At 41.2% G+C, this 20,904-nt stretch overlaps 2 protein-coding genes across 2 annotated transcripts in view; one reads left to right on the top strand and one right to left on the bottom strand.

Moving 5' to 3' along the window:
• Positions 1-20,904, bottom strand: part of LOC133529953 (NADH dehydrogenase [ubiquinone] 1 beta subcomplex subunit 3) — a 197,330-nt gene that overhangs the window by 125,210 nt on the left and 51,216 nt on the right. The window lies entirely within an intron of this gene.
• LOC133530406 (low-density lipoprotein receptor-related protein 1) overlaps positions 1-20,904 on the top strand; it is a 168,260-nt gene that overhangs the window by 123,441 nt on the left and 23,915 nt on the right. Inside the window, exons 68-86 of the mRNA XM_061868314.1 lie at positions 115-213; positions 1,324-1,488; positions 1,948-2,106; positions 3,764-3,937; positions 4,379-4,572; positions 5,459-5,602; positions 5,749-5,961; positions 6,560-6,795; positions 7,265-7,357; positions 10,221-10,296; positions 10,630-10,691; positions 11,439-11,544; positions 12,103-12,253; positions 13,419-13,497; positions 15,110-15,245; positions 16,619-16,878; positions 17,856-18,062; positions 20,155-20,285; positions 20,429-20,647. Coding sequence (XP_061724298.1) covers positions 115-213; positions 1,324-1,488; positions 1,948-2,106; positions 3,764-3,937; positions 4,379-4,572; positions 5,459-5,602; positions 5,749-5,961; positions 6,560-6,795; positions 7,265-7,357; positions 10,221-10,296; positions 10,630-10,691; positions 11,439-11,544; positions 12,103-12,253; positions 13,419-13,497; positions 15,110-15,245; positions 16,619-16,878; positions 17,856-18,062; positions 20,155-20,285; positions 20,429-20,647 — 2,904 coding nt within the window. The remainder of the gene's footprint in view (positions 1-114; positions 214-1,323; positions 1,489-1,947; positions 2,107-3,763; positions 3,938-4,378; positions 4,573-5,458; positions 5,603-5,748; positions 5,962-6,559; positions 6,796-7,264; positions 7,358-10,220; positions 10,297-10,629; positions 10,692-11,438; positions 11,545-12,102; positions 12,254-13,418; positions 13,498-15,109; positions 15,246-16,618; positions 16,879-17,855; positions 18,063-20,154; positions 20,286-20,428; positions 20,648-20,904) is intronic.

Genomic DNA, 20,904 nt, shown 5'->3' with positions numbered 1-20,904 from the left:
AGGCGGGCCGTATGCTTGTTTGCCACCGACGTAGTATAAAATGTTTACAAAATTTCACGAATATAGGTTAAGAAATGCGATCTGCAGATCATCTGTTTTATTTCTGTTCTACAGCCTGATGGACGCAGCTGTTCGCCGAACTGCACGAGTGCGCACTTCGTCTGTAACACGACGCTTAAGTGCGTCCCGTTCTGGTGGCGCTGCGACACGCAGGTACGAACGGGACAGGAATATATACCACAGCCCGACTGAAGGACGGCTTACGTTAGCATGCACATACCATTTTCTCGCAGTTAGGATATAAAACAAGTCGCGACCACACATAGTTATGTGTACAGACACACACGCACCGCCATACTAATTTAGTATAGGAAATGACCTATTTCAGTAAGTATGATCAAAGAGAATTTGAAATAAAGGTGAATTGTCAAAGGAAATTTTGTAGCCACAGTAAATTTACTGCCATCTTTCGACACATAATTACAATTTTTAGAATGCCATTTGACTTTGATCCTTATTCTTTTAGCCGATGTCCGGTAAGATGGCGCCACTTTTTGATATTTGGGAGAATCAACTTTTTAGCGTCACTCGTTGCCATGGTTACGAATGTTACGATTAGTTGTCCAGGGGACAAAAGTTCATTGAAATACTGATTTTATAGTACTTAATGTATCAAACTTGCGTTTTTGTGGTCGTTATAACCAATGTCCATAATGGGCCCCCTACTAAGCATGTTAATAGAACGGCATACAACGTCTCTTCAAACAAACTGTGCCACTGTTGTCCCTTGGACAACGGGACAGGATAACAAAACAAAAAAAGTTGATTCACCCATTTAACAAATTTAACACATAGCAGTGAAAGAATAAGGATCAAAGTCAAATGGCGTTCTAAAAATTTTAATCATGTGTCGAAAGATGACAGTAAATTTACAGTGGTTACAAAATTTTCTTTGACAATCCACCTCTATTTCAAATTCTATTTGGTATGACTTTGGAACTGGCCTATTGCTAACTACTGGTCGGTAGTGACCCTGCCTCTGAAGCCGATAGTCTTGGGTTCGAATCCCGGCAAGGACATTTATTTGTGTGATGAGCACAGATATTTGTTCCTGTGTCATGATTGTGTTCTATGTATTTAAGCGTTTTTATGTTATATATATCGTTTTCTGAGTACCCACAAGTCTTCTTGAGCTTACTGTGGATTTTAGTTAATTTGTGAAAAAATATTTATTTACCTATCTTTTAACATACTAGATGGCGCTGTTTTTGAAAACTTTGCATTATACGAGCTCAAATCATTAAAAAAATCTTTTAATCTTAGGATGACTGCGGCGACGGATCCGACGAACCGGAATTCTGCCCATCATTCCGGTGTTCCCCGGGACAATTCCAGTGTGGAAATGGCGGCCGATGTCTCCATCCCGCTCTAATATGCGACGCTACACCGCACTGCACTGATGGGAGCGATGAGAAAGACTGTGACACGGTAACTAGTTTGTCAAACTTGCGCTAGATTGTGAAAAAAAGCTAAAAAGCATGTTTTTTCACCTTTACATTTGCTAATCAAACTCGTCTGCGTTGAATCCAGTGATATATATATATATATATATATATATATATATATATATATTTAATTTATTTAGAACACAAACAGTCACATATACAAATGGATTTGAAGTACAATGTTGAGTACTTAACATACTTAAGAATCATAGACCTGGAGGTTCATTATTAAGTACATAATGTTAACATACATAACAGCATAAAGAAAATGAAATCATGAGCCATACTTAAATTCTATTTACTAGTCTTCAGTATGTGTTTGTGTGTAACTACGGGGGTAAGAATATTGCAATCACCCTCGTGTCCAATACTTCACTTACCCCCCTCGTTGCATATGCCCTATTTTGAAATACTTTTCATGACAAAAAAATTGTCGTTCCAGTTCACCTGCCTGTCATCGCAGTTCAAATGCCAAGGCAACGTGACGGCGGGCATATCGGCGCGCTGCGTGGCGGGCGCGGCGCGCTGCGACGGCACGCGCGACTGCCCCGCCGGCGACGACGAGCTGCACTGCCCGCCGCGCTCCTGCAAGCCCGACCACGTCAGTTGTTGTACAGCTTACTAGTTAATACAGGTTCCGCTAGATGGCGCTGTTGCTTTACAAATAGATACTTCATGTAATACTATTTTGGAGGCGACGGCGAGCTCAACTGCCCGTCGCGCTCGTACAAGGCCGATCACGTGAGTAAGGATGGTATTCCACCTGTACAATTTATTGGTCATGTGAAGGTTGAAAGGTTGTGGAGCCATCGCTCGAACGATGCCACATAATATGAGAGTCGCAACTTCATCGTAGCTTTGTTACATTTAAATAACTGCAGAGGATATATATCAATTTTATTAATCAGATGAGCTGAGACTCTATTGGGACCGTGCGAAGTGCATGGTGGGGGTAAGTAAAGCGATCCCAGCGCATAAGGCGGTAAAAATTTGAACTAACTGCGGATAGCGTCTTTAACATTTCGTACAATTATATGGCTCGAAATGAAACTTTGATTTACGATTACTCCTGAAATATTCATTTAAATTGTATGGTGTAAGGAATCATTGTAATCTGTATGAAATGCTTAATATAACTAAACGTATTTATTTTGATAATTGTTAATAATGTATCTATGTAAATAGCTTTGCAAATGCCACATATTACGTGATATTTTTCTAGAAGTTAAGAATGGATATAGTAAGTTATCCTTAAAAGATAGACATTTAACATCGCGGACTTTTTTGTAGACCTATGAATTAGAAACAACCCCACCATACATTGTGTTGTTATAGCTCAAACGGATTAGGCAGCGTTTTCGATTAAAGCTCCTAGCCAGCGTGATTTTTTCCGACAACATCGTTATATTTCAAACAATTTACACAAAACCTTAACAAGTTATATACTTAAGCCTTCCTCAAGAATCACTCTATTGATAGATGAAAGTCGTATGAAAATCCGTTCAGTAGTTTCTAGTTTTGGAGTACTTTTATAAGATGTAGTGAATTGACGTTTTCCCCTAGACTTGCGGACACTAGGTTGCGTGACAGTCGTGCACGCTCCCAATAATACAGTATATTGTTATTATACAATACGGTTCATCATTTATTTAGTATTTAAAAAAGATGAGTGACAAAAAAAAATTGAAAACCACTAATAGCACTAATATCTCAAAGAAGATAATACTCGTATCGAAGTGTCGTGTATTTCGCGGTAGCTCTCTTATACAATGTTACAAATATCTATTACGTTGAGATAACATCGACAAGAGACATCTATCATGTACATTTAATTTGGTGAATATTAATCAATCACTTAAGACACTTAGTTTTTATTTTATATTCTAATTCTTCTGCATGTAAATAAAATTAACAACGATTACGCCTATTGATAGGTCGTCGTTGTTCAAAAAATAGATATTCTTAACGAAATTTTCGTGATGTACACGAGTCGTTTAGACTACTTAAGGAAACTACGTCGACACATCGTTCGCTTGTTATAGAAAATCACCTCGAGGGTACAGCGCCATCTCTCGACAAATTGGGTAAATTTTGGAAATAGGGCGTGGATTCTGACCACGCTAACTTCACAAACTTGGAAGTTAAAATGCATGAATGTTCGAACTTAATAATCAACTCACGCAATCTGTCGCCTGCGGAAGGGTGCCCATAAGGCTGGCTACATTCCCAATAATCCCAATATCCTTGTTTATGAACAGTTCATGTGCGGCGACGGGTCGTGCGTGCCGGGCGTGTGGGTGTGCGACGCGGACGCGGACTGCGCGGACGGCTCGGACGAGGGCCCGCACTGCGCCACGCGCATGTGCCCCCCGAGGCACTTCCGCTGCGCCTCCGGCAGGTGCATCCCGCGCGACTGGCAGTGCGACGCCGAGGTCAGTTTACTGTAGTACTTTATGTAACTGATACATAATGAGAGGCACTCGTATGATCTTATCAGATTTTATAACGGAACTGGCTTCGCTCGTGTTTTAAGGCCTAATTGTGTACAGTTGCTAAAAGTATATTTTTTCTACGACAGCGCAATAGTATCATTTTAACATTTAATTGATGGCAAAATACACGTCACGTCATGTTTTATTAACAAATAAAAAAAACTGTCCCGTAAGGATTTTGAACGCTAATAGAGCACTTCAGACATTGTATCTTAATGTATACCGTTTCAATACATCTGTTAGTCATTAAACTGGAGTAGAAAAGAAAAGTGCAAGCCAAGCGAAGCGATAAGCTTTAGTTCATGCAGTCCAGTTCGAACACACGGCTGGCTAGGGGCACGTCCCGGTGATATATGCGGGACTGTATTGACGGTGTTGCAGGCGGACTGCCCGCTGCGCGAGGACGAGGCGGAGTGCGGCGCGGGCGCGCGGCCGGGCTGCGAGGCCACGTACTTCCGCTGCGCCGACGGCCGCTGCATCCCGGGCCGCTGGCGCTGCGACTTCGAGGACGACTGCGGCGACTTCAGCGACGAGTTGCACTGCGAGCCCAGGAACTGCTCCGAGACTGAGTTCAGGTAAAACAATGGATGAAAGGGACCGCCATTTTAATGTTTTGAGTTTCTGGGAGGATTGTGTTTTAAGTAGATTTCGATTATGACAGCGATGGGCTAAATTGCGAGCCTAGGAACTTCTCCGAGACTGATTTTAGGTAAAACAATGAACGAAAGCGGCCGCCATTTTAATGGTCTGAGTTTCTGGGCTAATTGTGTTTTAAATAGATTTCGACAATTTATTTATTTATCGTATGGCGTTTACACACTGATTTTTACAATAATGATTACATCAAATTAAAATTTACAGTTTTGCAGATATACACTCGCGTCCTTTGTCAGTTCTTTAAAATCTTCGACAAGTCCGTTGTATCTAGTGATGGGGCAATCAAAAACTATATGATGTATGGTCTGTTCCGGATCTCCACAGTCGCACGCCGCCGACTCGCTCCACCCCCATTTGTGCCAGAGGTGCGCACAGTTGCCCACACCGGTTCTCAGACGGTTAAGTCTGCACCATAATTGGCGGCTTTCTTTAAACCCTTTGGGCCGCTCCTGTGACAATGACAGCGATAGACTAAACTACGAGAACTAAACTTGAAACAATGTAATGTACATAACTTGAAATAAATTAAAAATGTAATGAAAATAAGTTACATTTTAATGGTCTGAGTTTCTGGGCTGATTGTGTTTTAAATAGATTCCGACAATGACAGCGATAGACTAAACTACGAGAACTAAACTTGAAACAATGTAATGTACATAACTTGAAATAAATTAAAAATGTAGTAAAAATAAGTTGCATTTCATGAAATAAATTTTAAAAAGCCGGTGCCACTTTATACTAATAAATACTAACTTATTACTTAGATTTTTTAACTATTTTACTAGGTATCGTTAAATGTTACAGATGCACCAACGGTGAATGCATACGTGGCGCCTTACGTTGCTCCGGGGCGGCGGAATGTGCCGACGGTTCCGACGAGACTGGCTGCGCGCCTCTATGTGCTGCTAGAGCCCGGCCCTGTGGAAGACATAAGGATTGTGTGCTACGGTATGTACAACGCCATCTAGTTTAAAGGGGTAGCAACAGAAAATGCAGACGGCTGTGCGGGCGGGTGCTCGCTCTCGAGATACTCTAACCGTCGTTTTCTACCGACTTAGCCCGGTTAACCTCATCGAACTTTTTTCCAATGCCAGCGAATGGTGGTGCGACGGGTCCGTGGACTGCGCGGACGGGTCGGACGAGGAGTCGTGCGCGGCGCCGGGCGCGGCCTCGTGCGGCGCGCGGCTCGCCTGCGCCGGCGCACAGTGCGCGCCCGCCGCCTGGCGCTGCGACGGCCGCCGGGACTGCGTGGCGGGGGGCGACGAGGACGGCTGCGAGAGACACGCCTGCCAGCCGCCCATGTTCAGGTAAAGCTGTCATGTATGTAGCAGTGAGTGCCAGTAAAACTGGATGGCAGCACTGACGTACGCCGCGTGGCACCACGACGTGAGACGGGACTGCGTGGCGGGGGGAGATGAGAAGGAGTGTGAGCGGCATGCCTGTCAACCACCTATGTTCAGATAAAGCCCTATAGCTGTTATACCTGTACTAGTGAGAGATAGTGGAACTAGATGGCAGCACTAATGTACGCCGCGTAGTGCTACGACGGGAGACGGTACTGCATGGCGGGGGAAATAAGGAGGGGTGTGAGTGGCATGCGTGTCAACCGCTTATGGTCAAGTAAAGCCGTATAGCTCTGATATCTGTAGTAGTGGGTGACAATGGAACTAGATGGCAGCACTAATGTACGCCGCGTGGCGCTACGACGGGCGACGGGACTGTATAGCGGGGGCGATGAGGAGGGATGTGAGCGGCATGCGTGTCAACCGCTTGGGTTCAAGTAAACAAAACCCTTTAACTGTGATATCGTTACTAATAAACCCTAATGAATAACATGTAGAACTAGATGGCAGCACTATAGTGCGACGCGAGAAGGGACTGTGTTCAGGTAATAACGAGGTGAAATTCTACGAATTACTTTTATTTTAAAACCAAATGTGCGTGTTCGTGTACAGCTCAAACATTTAAGCGCATTCTGGCCTTTAATGGATTGCTCTGTACTCTCTTTAATCAACTTTGCTTATTGTTAATCTACTTGTATGCTATTCACAGATGTGGCAACGATTCGTGTCTACCTTCTGCCCTGCTTTGCGACGGCTACGTCGACTGCCCCGACGGTTCAGACGAGAACTCCATGATGTGTACGTACAGTCACGTATGAAAATATCGATACGAAGAATGTGCCAAAAATATGTATACACCACCTTAATATATGGGTAATGTGTATACATATTTTTGGCACTTTTTTGTATATAAACTTTGTATTTGTGATAAAACAACGCAACCTAATTGTGTTTGGAGATTTTAGAATTGTCTCGATGAGTATTAGTTGCCTGTGTGAAAAAAAGTACAGTCAGCGATAAAGGCTTGTACCAAACATGAAATTGTTGCCAAAAACTTATTTATCGCTTATAGTTTATGAAATGAACACCAATACCAAGTTTTTCATAACGCTTGATTATCGTCACAAAACTGACAGTGAGTAACTTTTCAAGAACTGACGCTAATTGGGAACACATTTTCTGAAAACTCTCAAATACAAAATTCGAAAAAATAACCGAAAAGCGTGTGATGTGTAAATGTTTAGTTATAGATATAAATGATTAACAGGCAGCAGACGTTCATCGGAGTCGGTGTGCGAGGCGGACGAGCGCATGTGCGGCGACGGCCGCTGCGTGCCCGCGCGCGCCGACTGCGACACCGGTCGGTATATTATATCATATGGCTTCAATATTCCATTCCACTTCATCAGTAGCAGAGCATCAGCCAGCACACACTCGGACACAGCCTCACCAGCACGCCGCACACGCCAGGTGACCTACTTGTCGCCTTCACCGTGGCTCGAAACCTGGCCCCGCTCAAACGGTACCAGGCTAGGGGTCGTGGGGTTGGGTAACGATCGGTGTCGATGGTCAACACCGGTAGCCACATCGTCCACAAAACGACGAAGATTGACCTCCCTATATCGGTGGGGAGCGACCCGCCACAGCCGAAATTCGGAAGCGGCCACTTATACCTCCCTCTAGGGAGGTATCAAATGACATCCATCCATCCATTACATTCCATTCTTTATTCATTTTCATCAGAGGCAACAGGTGTCATTTCTCCATACACACGTACTAGACTGTTTCTTCCGTGGTTTTTGAAGCTAGAGCAATGATTTTTTTCAACACAGATTATTGTTATAAATAGCTATGTCGGACTGTTTTGCTTATTTTGATATTTTTGTTTTTCAAGGCGCTAGTGCACTTCAAATATTCGCATAAACGGCCTAATTTTCCTAGGCCGCAAAGAGAAGCATGGTATTCAAAACTGACATGAACTAGCCTAAAAAGCAAAACAGTCCAACACAGATAATTTCATTACCATTTATATCTCAAAATTTCGTTACATTTTGTTAAATTTTGGAGGAGGACAGTCGAGTACAAAACATCGTTTTTTTTTAATTTGTATGCAGGTATTTTTGCCTTACCTGGCGTTGTCCTTATCACACTAGTTTTAGGAGCCGCTTCCGTTTGCGAGACGGATATATTCGCCTAAAATATTTAAATTCCAGCTCCTCTATCTTCTTAACTTTGGTGTTTACTGCGTGTATGGGTATTACAGCGTTTTCACCATGAAGGATCCCTGTAGGGCTAAGATGGTCGGCTCTTTACCATTTGTCGCCATGCCTGTCACGTTCTAACAAGTATGTAAGCGCGAAAGTGACGGGCATAGTGATAAAAATGGAACCATGCTGCCCACTGCACAAGAGGTTGAGGAGTGGGAGGAAATTACCGAACGGGTTGGTCTTGTGAAACTTTTAGTAGGAGTAAGAGAGCGCTAATATTGTGTCCTTGTCATAGTCTCACTTTTAATCTCTGTCTACTTCTAAAACTATACTTGGCGCAAAACTAAGTGGCGAGTCAGGTCATAATGCCATCTTTTTCACTCTTGGTTGGTTTTAACAAGGGTAAAGGAGATAGCATTATGATCTCAGTGCCCAGTTAGTTTTGCGGCAAGTATAGAAGTATTGTTATTATTTATAACTCACCTGTTCCTGGTAGGTAACAATAAACCCGACTAAATTACGTAGGTTGTTTTTGGTATGTTGTCAGGATCGTTCAGTGTTTTTAATTTCGTCGCATTGCGTGTGTTCCGTCCCTCACGGGTGCATGTTTCATCTCTGTATTATTTATCTGTGATTTTCACACTGTCCAATCCGATGTCGGGATGTCCAATACGACTACTATACTAAGAAGCAAACAAACGAAATAGAGAATTGCTTTAGATTTTTTTATGTATACATTTATAATTTTCCAAAAGAAAGCGTTAATGCAAATATAAAAAGACTTAATGCCATTTTCAAGCAGTTATTTTTCCGCAAATGTCATCCGACACCCGATATCGGATCGGAAAAAGTAAAATTCTCTTACTTTATACATATTATGTCTTTCATTATAGATTTATAGGGAAATATACATGCCAAGGTCTGGACTGTTTTATTGTATTCATACTCAATAACAGTGTTTCTCAAAACTTCGTGATAAGTAAGAAATTAAATCCTTTTCCAGGCCGCATCAATCTACCAGGTTTTCTCAAAAAAAAAACAAAACAACTCAAGCTAGCTTTGACGATTTATTTCGAGACAAATCAAATTTTCCGAAAATGTAACCTAATTTGAACCTTCAATCGATATGTTAAAGTTGACGTATGTGGCCGATAAATAGTACTATGCCTGGAAAAGGGTTAATACAGTTTCACAAACGGATCCCAAATTAAAAACATATTTCAAAAACCCTTTTTTGAATGTTTATTCAAGAAACTCTTACCATTTTATCATAGTTTATTTCATTCTGAAAAGTTTACTAAATTTGTCGCTAGATGTCACTGTCACTAGCGTAAACTAGCGAACGAAGTATCGACGTAACTGATATTAGAATTTGATTCGAACTTCGTCTCAGTTTGTGTTGTCCATAACACTTATTTGTTTTAGGTAATTTTTGATGTCTTATGCGTCATTGAAGACGTGAAAGACACGTAAATATTAATTTTCATATAACAGCACATAAACATAATGTATTTATATGACTGATAAGGTATAGTTCGTGTCACCCACGATGACGCACAGATTTGTCAAATCTAACCTTTGATTAAATGACAATACAAGTCAAGGCACGGGCATACATATATTATTATACTCCTTGGGCGCGCGTCTTCGTGAATGGCACGATCTGTATACGTCCGACTGCTATAGTCACTGTCCCAGTGTATATCATCTTTAAACTTAAGATTGAGTCGACCGTCCAGTGGCGCCCTCATTGCAGGCATTGTGTTTTCTAATAAACCAATTCATTAAGTTAAACATATTTATATTTATAACTTTTAATTATATTTAATTTTATAATTAGACATTATTTTAGTTTTTAGTTAGCTATATTTTAGTTTTGTGCAAAACTGTGTATATATTTGAAAATAAATGTTGTAAATTTAATATACAATGTTCTGTACGCTCTCAACCAACATCTCGGACGTAGAACGGAACATATATTAATATGAAGCACAACGGATTATTTTTTGTACACAGGCGAAGAGGGCCCGTGCACTTGGCGCTCGTGTTCGCAGGTGTGCATACCGAAGCACGCACACAACCACACTTGCAAGTAAGTACCTCGTTACGAACGGTCACTTTTTATTTATAGGGATATTAGTTGATACCCGTGACTTCGTTCGCGTAAAATTATGTCTTGATTTTGTAATTATAGCCCGACAAATCAATATGTTAGTAGAAAAGGACGCGATATTCTAAATTTGTTTGTGGTTTCGACCATTACATTTTTCAATATTGCTGACTTTTACTGATAAAATTAGCTTGCCATACTTGCTGAAATTAGAGTTCTTACTTTTTTACGAATTAAAGAATAATATTGTACCATGCAAGCATTAACATTATCTTTGAAACGTACGCATTGTATATACAAACTGTTTCTATATAGATGCTTGGAAGGCTACAAACATAGACAATTGCCGGACAACACTTGGACTTGCGAAGCGATTGGTAAGAAAATTATAATGTTGTTATGCGAAGTAAAGTTATTACGATACAAGTGCGAAAAATAGGAAATTCGAAACGAGTGGCGATAAATTAAAACACGACCGAAGGGAGTGTTTTAAATCGACACGAGTTGCGAATTACCTATTCGCACATGTATCGTACAACGTTTTACAGTACATAAATGGCTCTTTAAATGTTCGGCACAGTAACGTAATATACTAATTTTCGCACTAGTGCGATAAAGGAGCACCATATGTACTGTAAATTATATTACATGTCTAGGGCAGTAAAGAAAGAAATGTCTCAGATCACGTATGTCAATCAGTCGACAAACATGTCCTCTGAGGTTATATTTCCTGTCCGAGGTGTGTATACTATTTTTCTACTCGACGGAGCCGGAAAGAGGCAACTTGGTTTAGCGCAGCGGGCCGAAAGTTGACGCTTTCCGGCCGGAAACCTAAAAAATGTTTTTTGAATATTTGTTGCTCGGGTTTAATACCATCTATTATTTGTTTATATATAAATACGAGTATGTAAGTAATTTAGTGTGCAATCACGCTCTATCGCAGGGGTTTCCACGGAAGACCAGCGTCGAGGTCCCCAAAAGGTACCACGACACAAGCTGAGTGGGCACCTTTTTAAAGACGCTTGTAATAATGTAATATAATATGTGTTTTTATTTAAGTTTATTATTAAGCGTTTCTAAATAAAGTTTTCTTCTTCTTCTATTATTTTTCACATTTATTTCAGGTGAGAAAGCACAAGTAATAGTAGCTGTTAATGGGTCACTCCGGGCTTGGGAGCTCACGAAGAGAGAAAAGGACTCGCGGGTGCTATATGTCGCGGGTGACGAAAGGTATGGCATTTTCAATCTTACAAGCTTTGTATGTAACTTGCAATGTATGTAATTAATTTTAGATATAAGCTAGTTATAGCAAGCATGTGTATATAGTATCTATATATTTCCATTATGTATATTATTATTGTAAATAAAGGATAAAAAAAAAAAATTATGAATCTATGTTTGTACGGGTCAAATCTTACAAGTTAAATTTGACCCACTTCTCGGTTTCCGATGAAACTGAAAATTTGCATACGTATGTACGTCGGGTGACAATGCAATATTATGGTACCATCGAGCTGATCTGATGATGGAGACAGGAGGTGGCCATAGGAACGCCATGATAAAACATCGCAACCTAATTGTGTTTCGGGTTTTTAGAATCGTCTCGATGATTATTAGTTGCATGTGGAAAGAAAAGTACAGTCAGCGATAAAAGCTTGTACCAAAAATTTATTTTTTGCCAAAAGACAGAGGTTATGTACCATAATTATTTCTCATTGGAATAGCGATTAGCTACTTTTTCGAATATTTACACAGATTTTCAAGTGTTGAAATTCATGTTTGTTTCAGCGCTGAAATAACATCTATCACAACCGCTCTCGTTGGCAACGCATGGCTTGTATGGTGGTCGGACACTTCAGGAAAACTGTCCACTATAGACGCCACACACGCGCTGCAAGCGGACTCCACCACCGTCGTGCGCCCGCCCGTCAGAGTCATAGTGAGTACATTAATATACAACACAACTGCGCGCTACACGCAGATACGACCACCGTCGTACGCCTACCCGGCAGGGTCATAGTGAGTACATTATTATACAACACAACTGCGCGCTACACGCGGATACGACCACCGTCGTACGCCTACCCGGCAGGGTCATAGTGAGTACATTATTATACAACACAACTGCGCGCTACACGCGGATACGACCACCGTCGTACGCCTACCCGTAGGGGTCATGGTGATTACAATATAACATTAATAACGATTGCCCTCATTGGCAATTCCTGGCTCGTGTGGTGGTCGAACACTTCAGGAAAACTGTCGACCATAGACGATCAAAATCCAAGATCGCCACGACATATACATATTCTTTTTATACCACGACGGTGGCAAACAAGCATACGGCCCGCCTGGTGGTAAGCAGTCACCGCAGCCTATGGACGCCTGCAACTCTAGAGGTGTTACATGCGCGTTGCCGACCCTTTAAAAATATGTACACTCCTTTTTTGAAGGACCCCATACTGTAGACCCTCGGGAAAACCTCGGAAGGGAGCTCATTCCACAGCCGGAGCGTTCGTGGGAGGAAATTCCTCTTGAACCGGACAGTACGCGACCATTTAGGTTCTAGGGTGTGAGGATGAACACCCTGCTGACGGCGAGCGGTGCGGTGATACATTTGCAAATACAATGATATTGATGTGTATGATTTACATATATTAATGATAGGTATACAATACAGTTGACACGGGCCTTACCTCACTTAGGGCTGATTTAGACGGCACGCAAACTCCCATGCGATTTTAGTTACATTGCGGACTATTGAGGTTACAACCAATTCGGCGACCGATCAAATACCGCAATGTAATGAAACTCGCGTGCGAGTTCTCGCACCGTCTAAATGGGCCCTTATTTTATGACCGGGCTGGCCTTGTGGGTAATGATCCTGAATTCGAATCCCGGTAATGACGGATGAGCCCAGATATTCGTTTTTGAGTCATGGGTGTTTTTGTATTTATATATTATATATATCGTTGTCTGAGTACCCACAACACAAGCCTTCTTGAGCTTACTGTACTTACTTAATCAATTTGTGTAAGAATGTCGTTTAATATTTATTATTTTTTATTTAGTCGTTATGTTATGTAGTAATTTCATATTTTCAGGTTCAAGACTCGGCTATAATCAGAGGTGTGACCTTCGACTGGGTGTCTGGACGTCTCTACTATACGGCCGTTACTAAAGGTAAGGCAATTTGTTAATTCACATGTATATAAAGAGTATTTTTCCAAGCGGACATTGAATAATAGCCAATATTCGTTCCAAATATATTTCCAACTTTTATTTATGTAGTCGTTTAAGTCGGTCAGTAAGTTCTGTTACTAGGTTTTCCACAGATTAAATATAAAATAAAGCTTAAAATAAAAAAAAGATTAGCCACAGTTTGATAGCTTATTTTGTAATAATCAAAACATGGTATATTAATATAAAATTCAGATGGAGAATTTATGGGAATCCATGGAAAGCTCCAGATTGCCTGAAGACGTAAACACGCGGCCAATTTATGAAAATTATACTTTACAAAAATATGTTCAATGTAATCTTGCCACTTTGCCAGAAGGTTCAATTGCTTGTTTTATAGAGGCCTATTACCGCAATGCACGATTGTGCAGGAGGCAGGCTTGGAAAACTCGTAGACTATGTATTTAATCAAAGAAACCCACGTAAACTATATATATATATATATATTAAATTAAAGATGAATAATCAAGCTATCGATTTTTGCAAGGCTGATACATCCTTAATATGATTACTAATCATATTTAACTATAATCATTGATTAGAAATAAATTGCTTTTAAAAACGACATGAACAGTGAGCGTACTTTTGACGTGATTTTTACGCCATTTTTCCGAGGGCTATACGGAATTCTGCAAACCCAGAACAACAATGTTTATTAGGTTATATTTTTGGCTTATTACTTATAAATAAGCTTTACAACTGTATACATGAATAATTAAAAATAGCTACCTATTTCCTTTTATTGCTTAAAAACTCTGGTAACAGAACTTAGTAACCAACTAGGTAGTTATCAGTCCAATATTTTTGGTAAATTTACGTATACATAAATGTTTAATTTCCACGTCGCACAAACCACTATTACGGTATATTTAAAATTTTATTATTTAATTTAAAGTTTAATTGCACTAAATATAAAAAATAAATGTACGAATAGCGGACTTGAAGGCTAATAATAATTTAATAATATGCTTTTATTTAACTTGCATTGCAAACTATATTTGACTTTCTTCCCGGTTCCCGATGACGCTGACAATTTACATATATATGTAAGTCGGGCGACAATGCAATATTATGGTACCATAGAGCTGATCTGATGATGGAGACAGGAGGTGGCCATAGGAACTCTGTGATAAAACAACGCAACCTAATTGTGTTTGGGCTTTTCAGAATTGTGTCGATGAGTATTAGTTCCCTGTGGAAAAAGAAGTACAGTCAGGGACAAAATATTGACCAAAAATGAAATTTTTGTCAAAACTTATTATTTGTCTTGATGTTTCGAAAAAGGTCTTGGTCGCAGGCAGACCGGCGAGAAATTGTATTACCTGCGTGGATTTTGGAAACTACCCGCACTCTTAATTATTCGCTGGGGTTGCCTACACCGTTTCAAAAAATACGCTCGTGTTTTTATGTAAATTTAAATCAATAATTATATTCCCTGAAATATTATTTTTTCAAGTACGGTTTTGATAGAGAATCACTGTTTTTTCAAGCCAGCATGGTAGACAATGTTGATGGTTTAAAATTTAATTGTTTTAATGTATATGAATTTTGGAAGGTGGAGACGGCGAAGGGTATTCGAGAGGCAGCTACGGTGCTGTCTACGTGTGCGCTCCGGACGGCCGGCGACGGGTGACCCTCATGCGGCGCAAGAACGCAGAACCTGACGATATCCTCATACATAACGCCACCAGGTTCGTACATTGGTTCGGTTTTGGGTTTTGTCAACCAAGCCACTGCCAGAAATTGCTGCACGCACTTGTTTTTCCGAAAGAACATTGTATTAAGGAACAAGAATTTACGAACAAGCTTTTGGCTACGGGCTTAATTAACATGTGTTTGTAATTCTTGTACCGCCCGTGGCACACAATGTTTTTCATCACACTTGTGAGAAAAAAAACTAATTTGTAAGTGAAATATTTCTTAAATACGGTGACACTTTAAACCTTCGTCCTAAAAATTAAAATTAAAAGACAGGGTAAGAAACACTGATATTCGTAAGAGGACAAATATAATGGATGCAGCGGAAATGGCATGCCGCCTTAAGTGGCGATGGGCCGGACACACAGCGAGAGCAAAAGACGACCGATGGAGCAAAAGGGTTCTGCACTGGTACCCACCAGATGGCGGGCGAGGGCAAGGTCATCCGCTCCGCCGCTGGCGAGACGACATAACCGAGCAGGCAGGAATAGCCTGGGCTCCGCGACAGCCGCCGCAGCCGTGAGGCGGTAGCGGCCCCTCATACCCCCCTGACGGGGGGTATCGACAGATTACTCATACAATAGCCTGGGCCAGTCTGGCCGCCGACAGAAAGCTATGCGTCGTTATTTAAACCTTCGTCCGCCATATTTGTCATTGTTGACAGGTTAGACATCGAAGGCACTGATAAATCCGGCATTCAGCCACGATCGAAAACTGTGTACAAATATTATTTCTACGCCCGTACTTTTATTTGTCATTTAAAGGGTCGTGTAATCTTCCTTCTCTTCTTCTTCTTCGATCTTTAAAACCCTACCTTATAGTTGTCATGGAAAGTCTTTAGTCTAAATGCATTTGTGCATACACGCAGTTTATTTTTGGCACTTTTCGCTACTACGTGTAATGACCACTTAAAACATATTGTATGAATACATTGTTGCCGACTTTATTTTAAATGTCATCTCTGACAAATAAGTGTACCATAGACAAGTTTTTTAATTTAATTAATTCATTTATTGTTACTCACGCTACTCGCCTTTTTTGACCTCTCTTAAAAAACGGTTGCATAAAATACTGTTAAACAGCTATAAAAGTTAATCAAATGAAATATTTATAAACACACACAAACAAAATATAAACGTCAGTATTTTAAAAGTAAAACTCATTTATACCTACTTGGTTCATATGAATCATTGACATAATTAAAGCTTTTTTTTCACACTCCATAACTCCTGCGGGATCAATGTACGCCTTCATCCTGCATGATATAAGATATTCTTCAAGCACGTGTGATGAAAAATGTACACCTAATCTTGTAATTTATAACAGCGTAACAACCAATTTAAACCCACCTAAATTAATTTGACAGGCAAATATTCTGGTCGGACCGCGGCGCCAGCCCGGGCGTCATGGCGGCCGGGCTCGACGGCGCCGCGCCGCGCCGGCTCGTCGGGCGCCGCGTGCGCCGCGTCACGGCCCTGGCGCTGTCCTCCGACAGACTGTACTTCGTGGACGCGTACTACGACACGCTGGAGAGCGTGAAGTTCGACGGCAGCGCTAGGGTTGTGCTGGCGACGTTCGCTAAGCGGCCCGCTGGCGCGCCCGCACTGCATCTCCCTAGCGATATAGGTGAGTTTCTACCTACTAGTCACAGACTATGTGGATACCGCACGTCGAGGGATCACCACACATAGGCGTAATGTTACAAGTAACTTAACTACACTGTGGCAACAGCACTGAGGTGCGTGCAGAAATGCCAAGCCACAGACTAAAAAATACCGCATTTACGAACAGTTCTAGTTGTAGTTTCAAAAGTAAGATGCTACTCTGTGGCAACAGTACTGAGTTGCATGTTAGGCCTACAGACTAAAAAGACACCGCATTCACTAAAAGCCCTAGTTGCAGTTTTAAAAATAATTTGGTTCTCTGTAGCAACAGAAGGCGCCTATCTCAAACACCGAACTTTGTAAATTGCGGGCATATTTCTCGTGTAATCCAATTGAGTCCAAGTCTAGACATTACACAGGCAGAGAAAAGACAACGCATTTACGATGAGCAACTATTCTGTGGCAACAATACGGAGTTGTGAGTTCTAACTTATATAATTTCCGCCCATTTTTTGAGAAAAGCACTTTATTGACGTCAAGAGGATCGCAGGTCGCAGGACTCTTTTCCCTGATGTTAAGGGAAAAGAGTCCTGCGATATTCAGCCGTTTATAGCACTTGTTCTGCACTGCAATCTTTAATTTCCCAGCCCTTATAGTAATGTACTATTGTTTCATATGTATTCAAATGGCTAGGGTTCCTCAAACTTCCATCGAAGCCGCAGTTGTTGTTAGCTTAGAGGGTTACTTTTTAGAGTTCAGTACCAAAACGGTACAAAAGGAACGCTTATGGTGCGACTCTGTTCGTCCGTCCATCTGGGCAAAAATTCAGTCTCATAGTCCCATACATTAGGGCGCAAATTTGTTTGCCGATAGATAACACCTGTACTACACAATTTTACACTAATGTTTACTTTTGTGTTTATAGTTACATGAGAGAATTGAAAGCTTGTACAGAACCCACGGCGCTCGAGTAAAACGAACTAACACTTTTGTCCACAGGCAAGTCAACATACCAGCCGTTCGCAGTGGGCACCGCGTCCTGCTCGCGGCTGGCGGCCTGGGAGGACTGGCTGTGGTGCGGCGGGCGCCGCGGCCTGGCGCGCCTGCCGCGCCGCCCCGCCGCCCCCGCCGCGCCCGCCGCGCCCCGCGCCGCGCTGCCCCTCTCCGCGCTGGCCGTCGTGCACCCGCAACTGTGCAGGGCTGCTGGTAAGTAGAAGCCACAGACTACACGGACACCGCGCGATAAACGCCAGATTAATACACATGGGTTCAGTTTTACAAGTAGCTTTAATACTCTGCGGTAACAGCGAAGCCACAGACTAAAACGACACCGCATTTTCGAAGAGCGATAGTTGCAGTTTTAAAAGTCTTGAAATGCTACTCTGTGGCAATAGCAACATTGCGGCCCCAGACGTCGCCCCCAGGGCTCTGGGTGCCTACCGCGAAAACCAAAATTCGCAAATTGCGGGGATCTTGCTCTTTTACTCTCACTAAGACGTAATTAGAGTAACAGAGACAAATGCCCGCAATTGACGATTTTCACGGTTATATATAGCCCTCCTGCCATTATTATATGTTTTTTTCGTGAATGATCTTTTAAATAGGATTAAATCACAATGTCTCGCATATGCAGATGATATAAAAATCTATAAAGTCATTAATACGGAAAATGATTGCCTTATGCTCCAGGAAGATATTGAGTTGATATCTGATTGGTGCAGCACTAACCTCATGTCTTTGAATATCGATAAATGTCAGTCAATTACGTTCACAAAAAAACCAACTGGATTAATCACGAGTATAATATTAATGGCAAACGATTAGTTAGGGTTTCTTCCATTAGAGATCTAGGAGTATTATTGGATAGTGAACTGTCGTTCCGTTGTCACTATGAGCATATGGTGTCAAAATGTAATCGCATGCTTGGTTTTATCAAGCGAACTGCTAAACCTTTCAAAGGGCCAAATAGCCTAATTGTTCTATACTCCTCATTAGTTCGAACTACGCTCGAATACTGCTCGTCGGTTTGGCAACCAATTTATAAGACACACTCTGATAGATTGGAATCAATTCAGGCAAAGTTTTTACGATATCTTTCCACTAAAACTAAAACACGCCGAACGCTTCCTGAGTATTCAGATAGACTTTTAGCATATAATTTACAATCACTATCGTCCCGACGCGATGTCGTTGATATGGTTACACTTCATAAAATTGTGCAAGGTGGTCTCGACAGTAACCTCATGGATTATGTTTCACTTAGAGCCAACAATAAGAGAACACGGAATCTAGAATTGTTTGCCTTGCCTATGGTTTCTAATAACAATGTATCCAATAATGCGCCTGTCTTTAAAATGTGTCGTGTATATAATAATTTAGATATTGATTTAGATATTTTGAACGTGTCTTTACCTAAGTTCAAAAATGTTTTGCTGTCCCAAAATTGTAAGTAAATATCTTATCGTACTAACAGTTTGTTATATTTTACTATATTCTTTACTGCCTTTAATAACAAGATTTTATAGTGAAAAATTGTATTTAGCTTAATAATTGTTCCGTGGTTGTGTTGTGTACAATTGTAATCGTGGTGTGGGTAGTGTATAAGATACTTATATATGGAATATTTTAAAATGTTGTTGCCTGCATTGTGTTATTGTACCTATCAAAATAAAATAAAATAAAATCTCCACACTAGCTGTGGTGCACCCGCAGCTGTGTGGATCTGGACTAATGACTCATGAGATATGAGATTGGTGAGTTCGGAGCTCCAGACTACACGGAAACCGCACGACGAGTGCAAGATCTACACACATAGGCGCAATTTTATTACTCTGTGGCAACAGTACTGACTTGCAAACTCACTACATTGTATACTTCGGGTAGTACAGACTAAAAAGACATCACATTTACAAAAGTACGTTAGTTGCAGTTTTAAAAGGCGTAAAATGCTACTAAATATGTGGCAAAAATGCCACATACTACAAAGACGCTGGTCGACGACCGTGAGACCATCATACATATAAATGCTACTTTACATGTAATTTTATTACTCTGTGGCAACAGTACTGACTTGCAAACTCACTACATTGTATACTTCGGATAGTACTTGACGCGCCACGACCCGTACCTCTGGATAGTTACATACCCTATGAGTCCACCAATTTGAGTTTTTTTCCAAAAATTAAACCGACCAACAAATACCACATAACTATTGAACCTTCGAACCGATATATCATTGTAAAATAGCGTAATTAAAATATTAGTTTTCTAATTTTCATATTCAAAAATTTGTCAACAGCGGATCCGTGCTTGCTGCCAAACGGTACCGGGGCGTGCCATTCTAGCGCGCTGTGTGTACGAAGTGCAACCGCTGACTTCGCCTGTCTGTGCCCCGACGGACTTACCGCCATTAACACCACTTCTGACCCGGTAAGTTGTCTCGCTCTAATTTGTGCAGTGTCATGAGACAGACAGCTGCTCTCATTTACATTTACGCTATCGTTTTAGTTTTAATAATGAGTGAATATTGTATGAGTTTAAATTAATGTGTTTCTTCTTTGTTTCGTACACAGAAAGACCGCGAATGCATTATAACCCCCGCCGCGACCTCCGCCGAAGACTCCTGCCCTCTTGACTGCGGGCCCGGCTCCTGCGTTGTTTCCCCATCGGGGGCCCCTTACTGCCAATGCGGGCCCCTGTACAGCGGGACAAGATGCCAGCACTACAGGTGTGGGGCACATTGCAATAGGAGGGGGAAGTGTGTGGTGGAGAAGGACGGAAGCACGCTGAAGGTAAGCAAGGACGCAGCATATGTGCAATGAAAGGCTTAAAAATAAGAGAGAATTTTAGACTCATACTAGTTAAAACACCGTATTTACCATTGGCATAATAATTGCATGCTCCATCTTGACTTAAACATTTGTATGCCTAATGGCAAAACATGGTGATACCCTACTATAATTATAAGATCTATGTTTACATGATGTACCCGTGTTTACAAATAAACGTATTAATTGATTGATTGATTGTATTTTGTTAGACACTAGTT

Source organism: Cydia pomonella, chromosome 22 (assembly GCF_033807575.1).
Source record: "Cydia pomonella isolate Wapato2018A chromosome 22, ilCydPomo1, whole genome shotgun sequence".
NCBI classification, from domain to species: Eukaryota; Metazoa; Arthropoda; class Insecta; order Lepidoptera; family Tortricidae; genus Cydia; species Cydia pomonella.
Note: the sequence above shows the minus strand (reverse complement) of the source record. Positions and strands in the feature narration are given on the sequence as shown.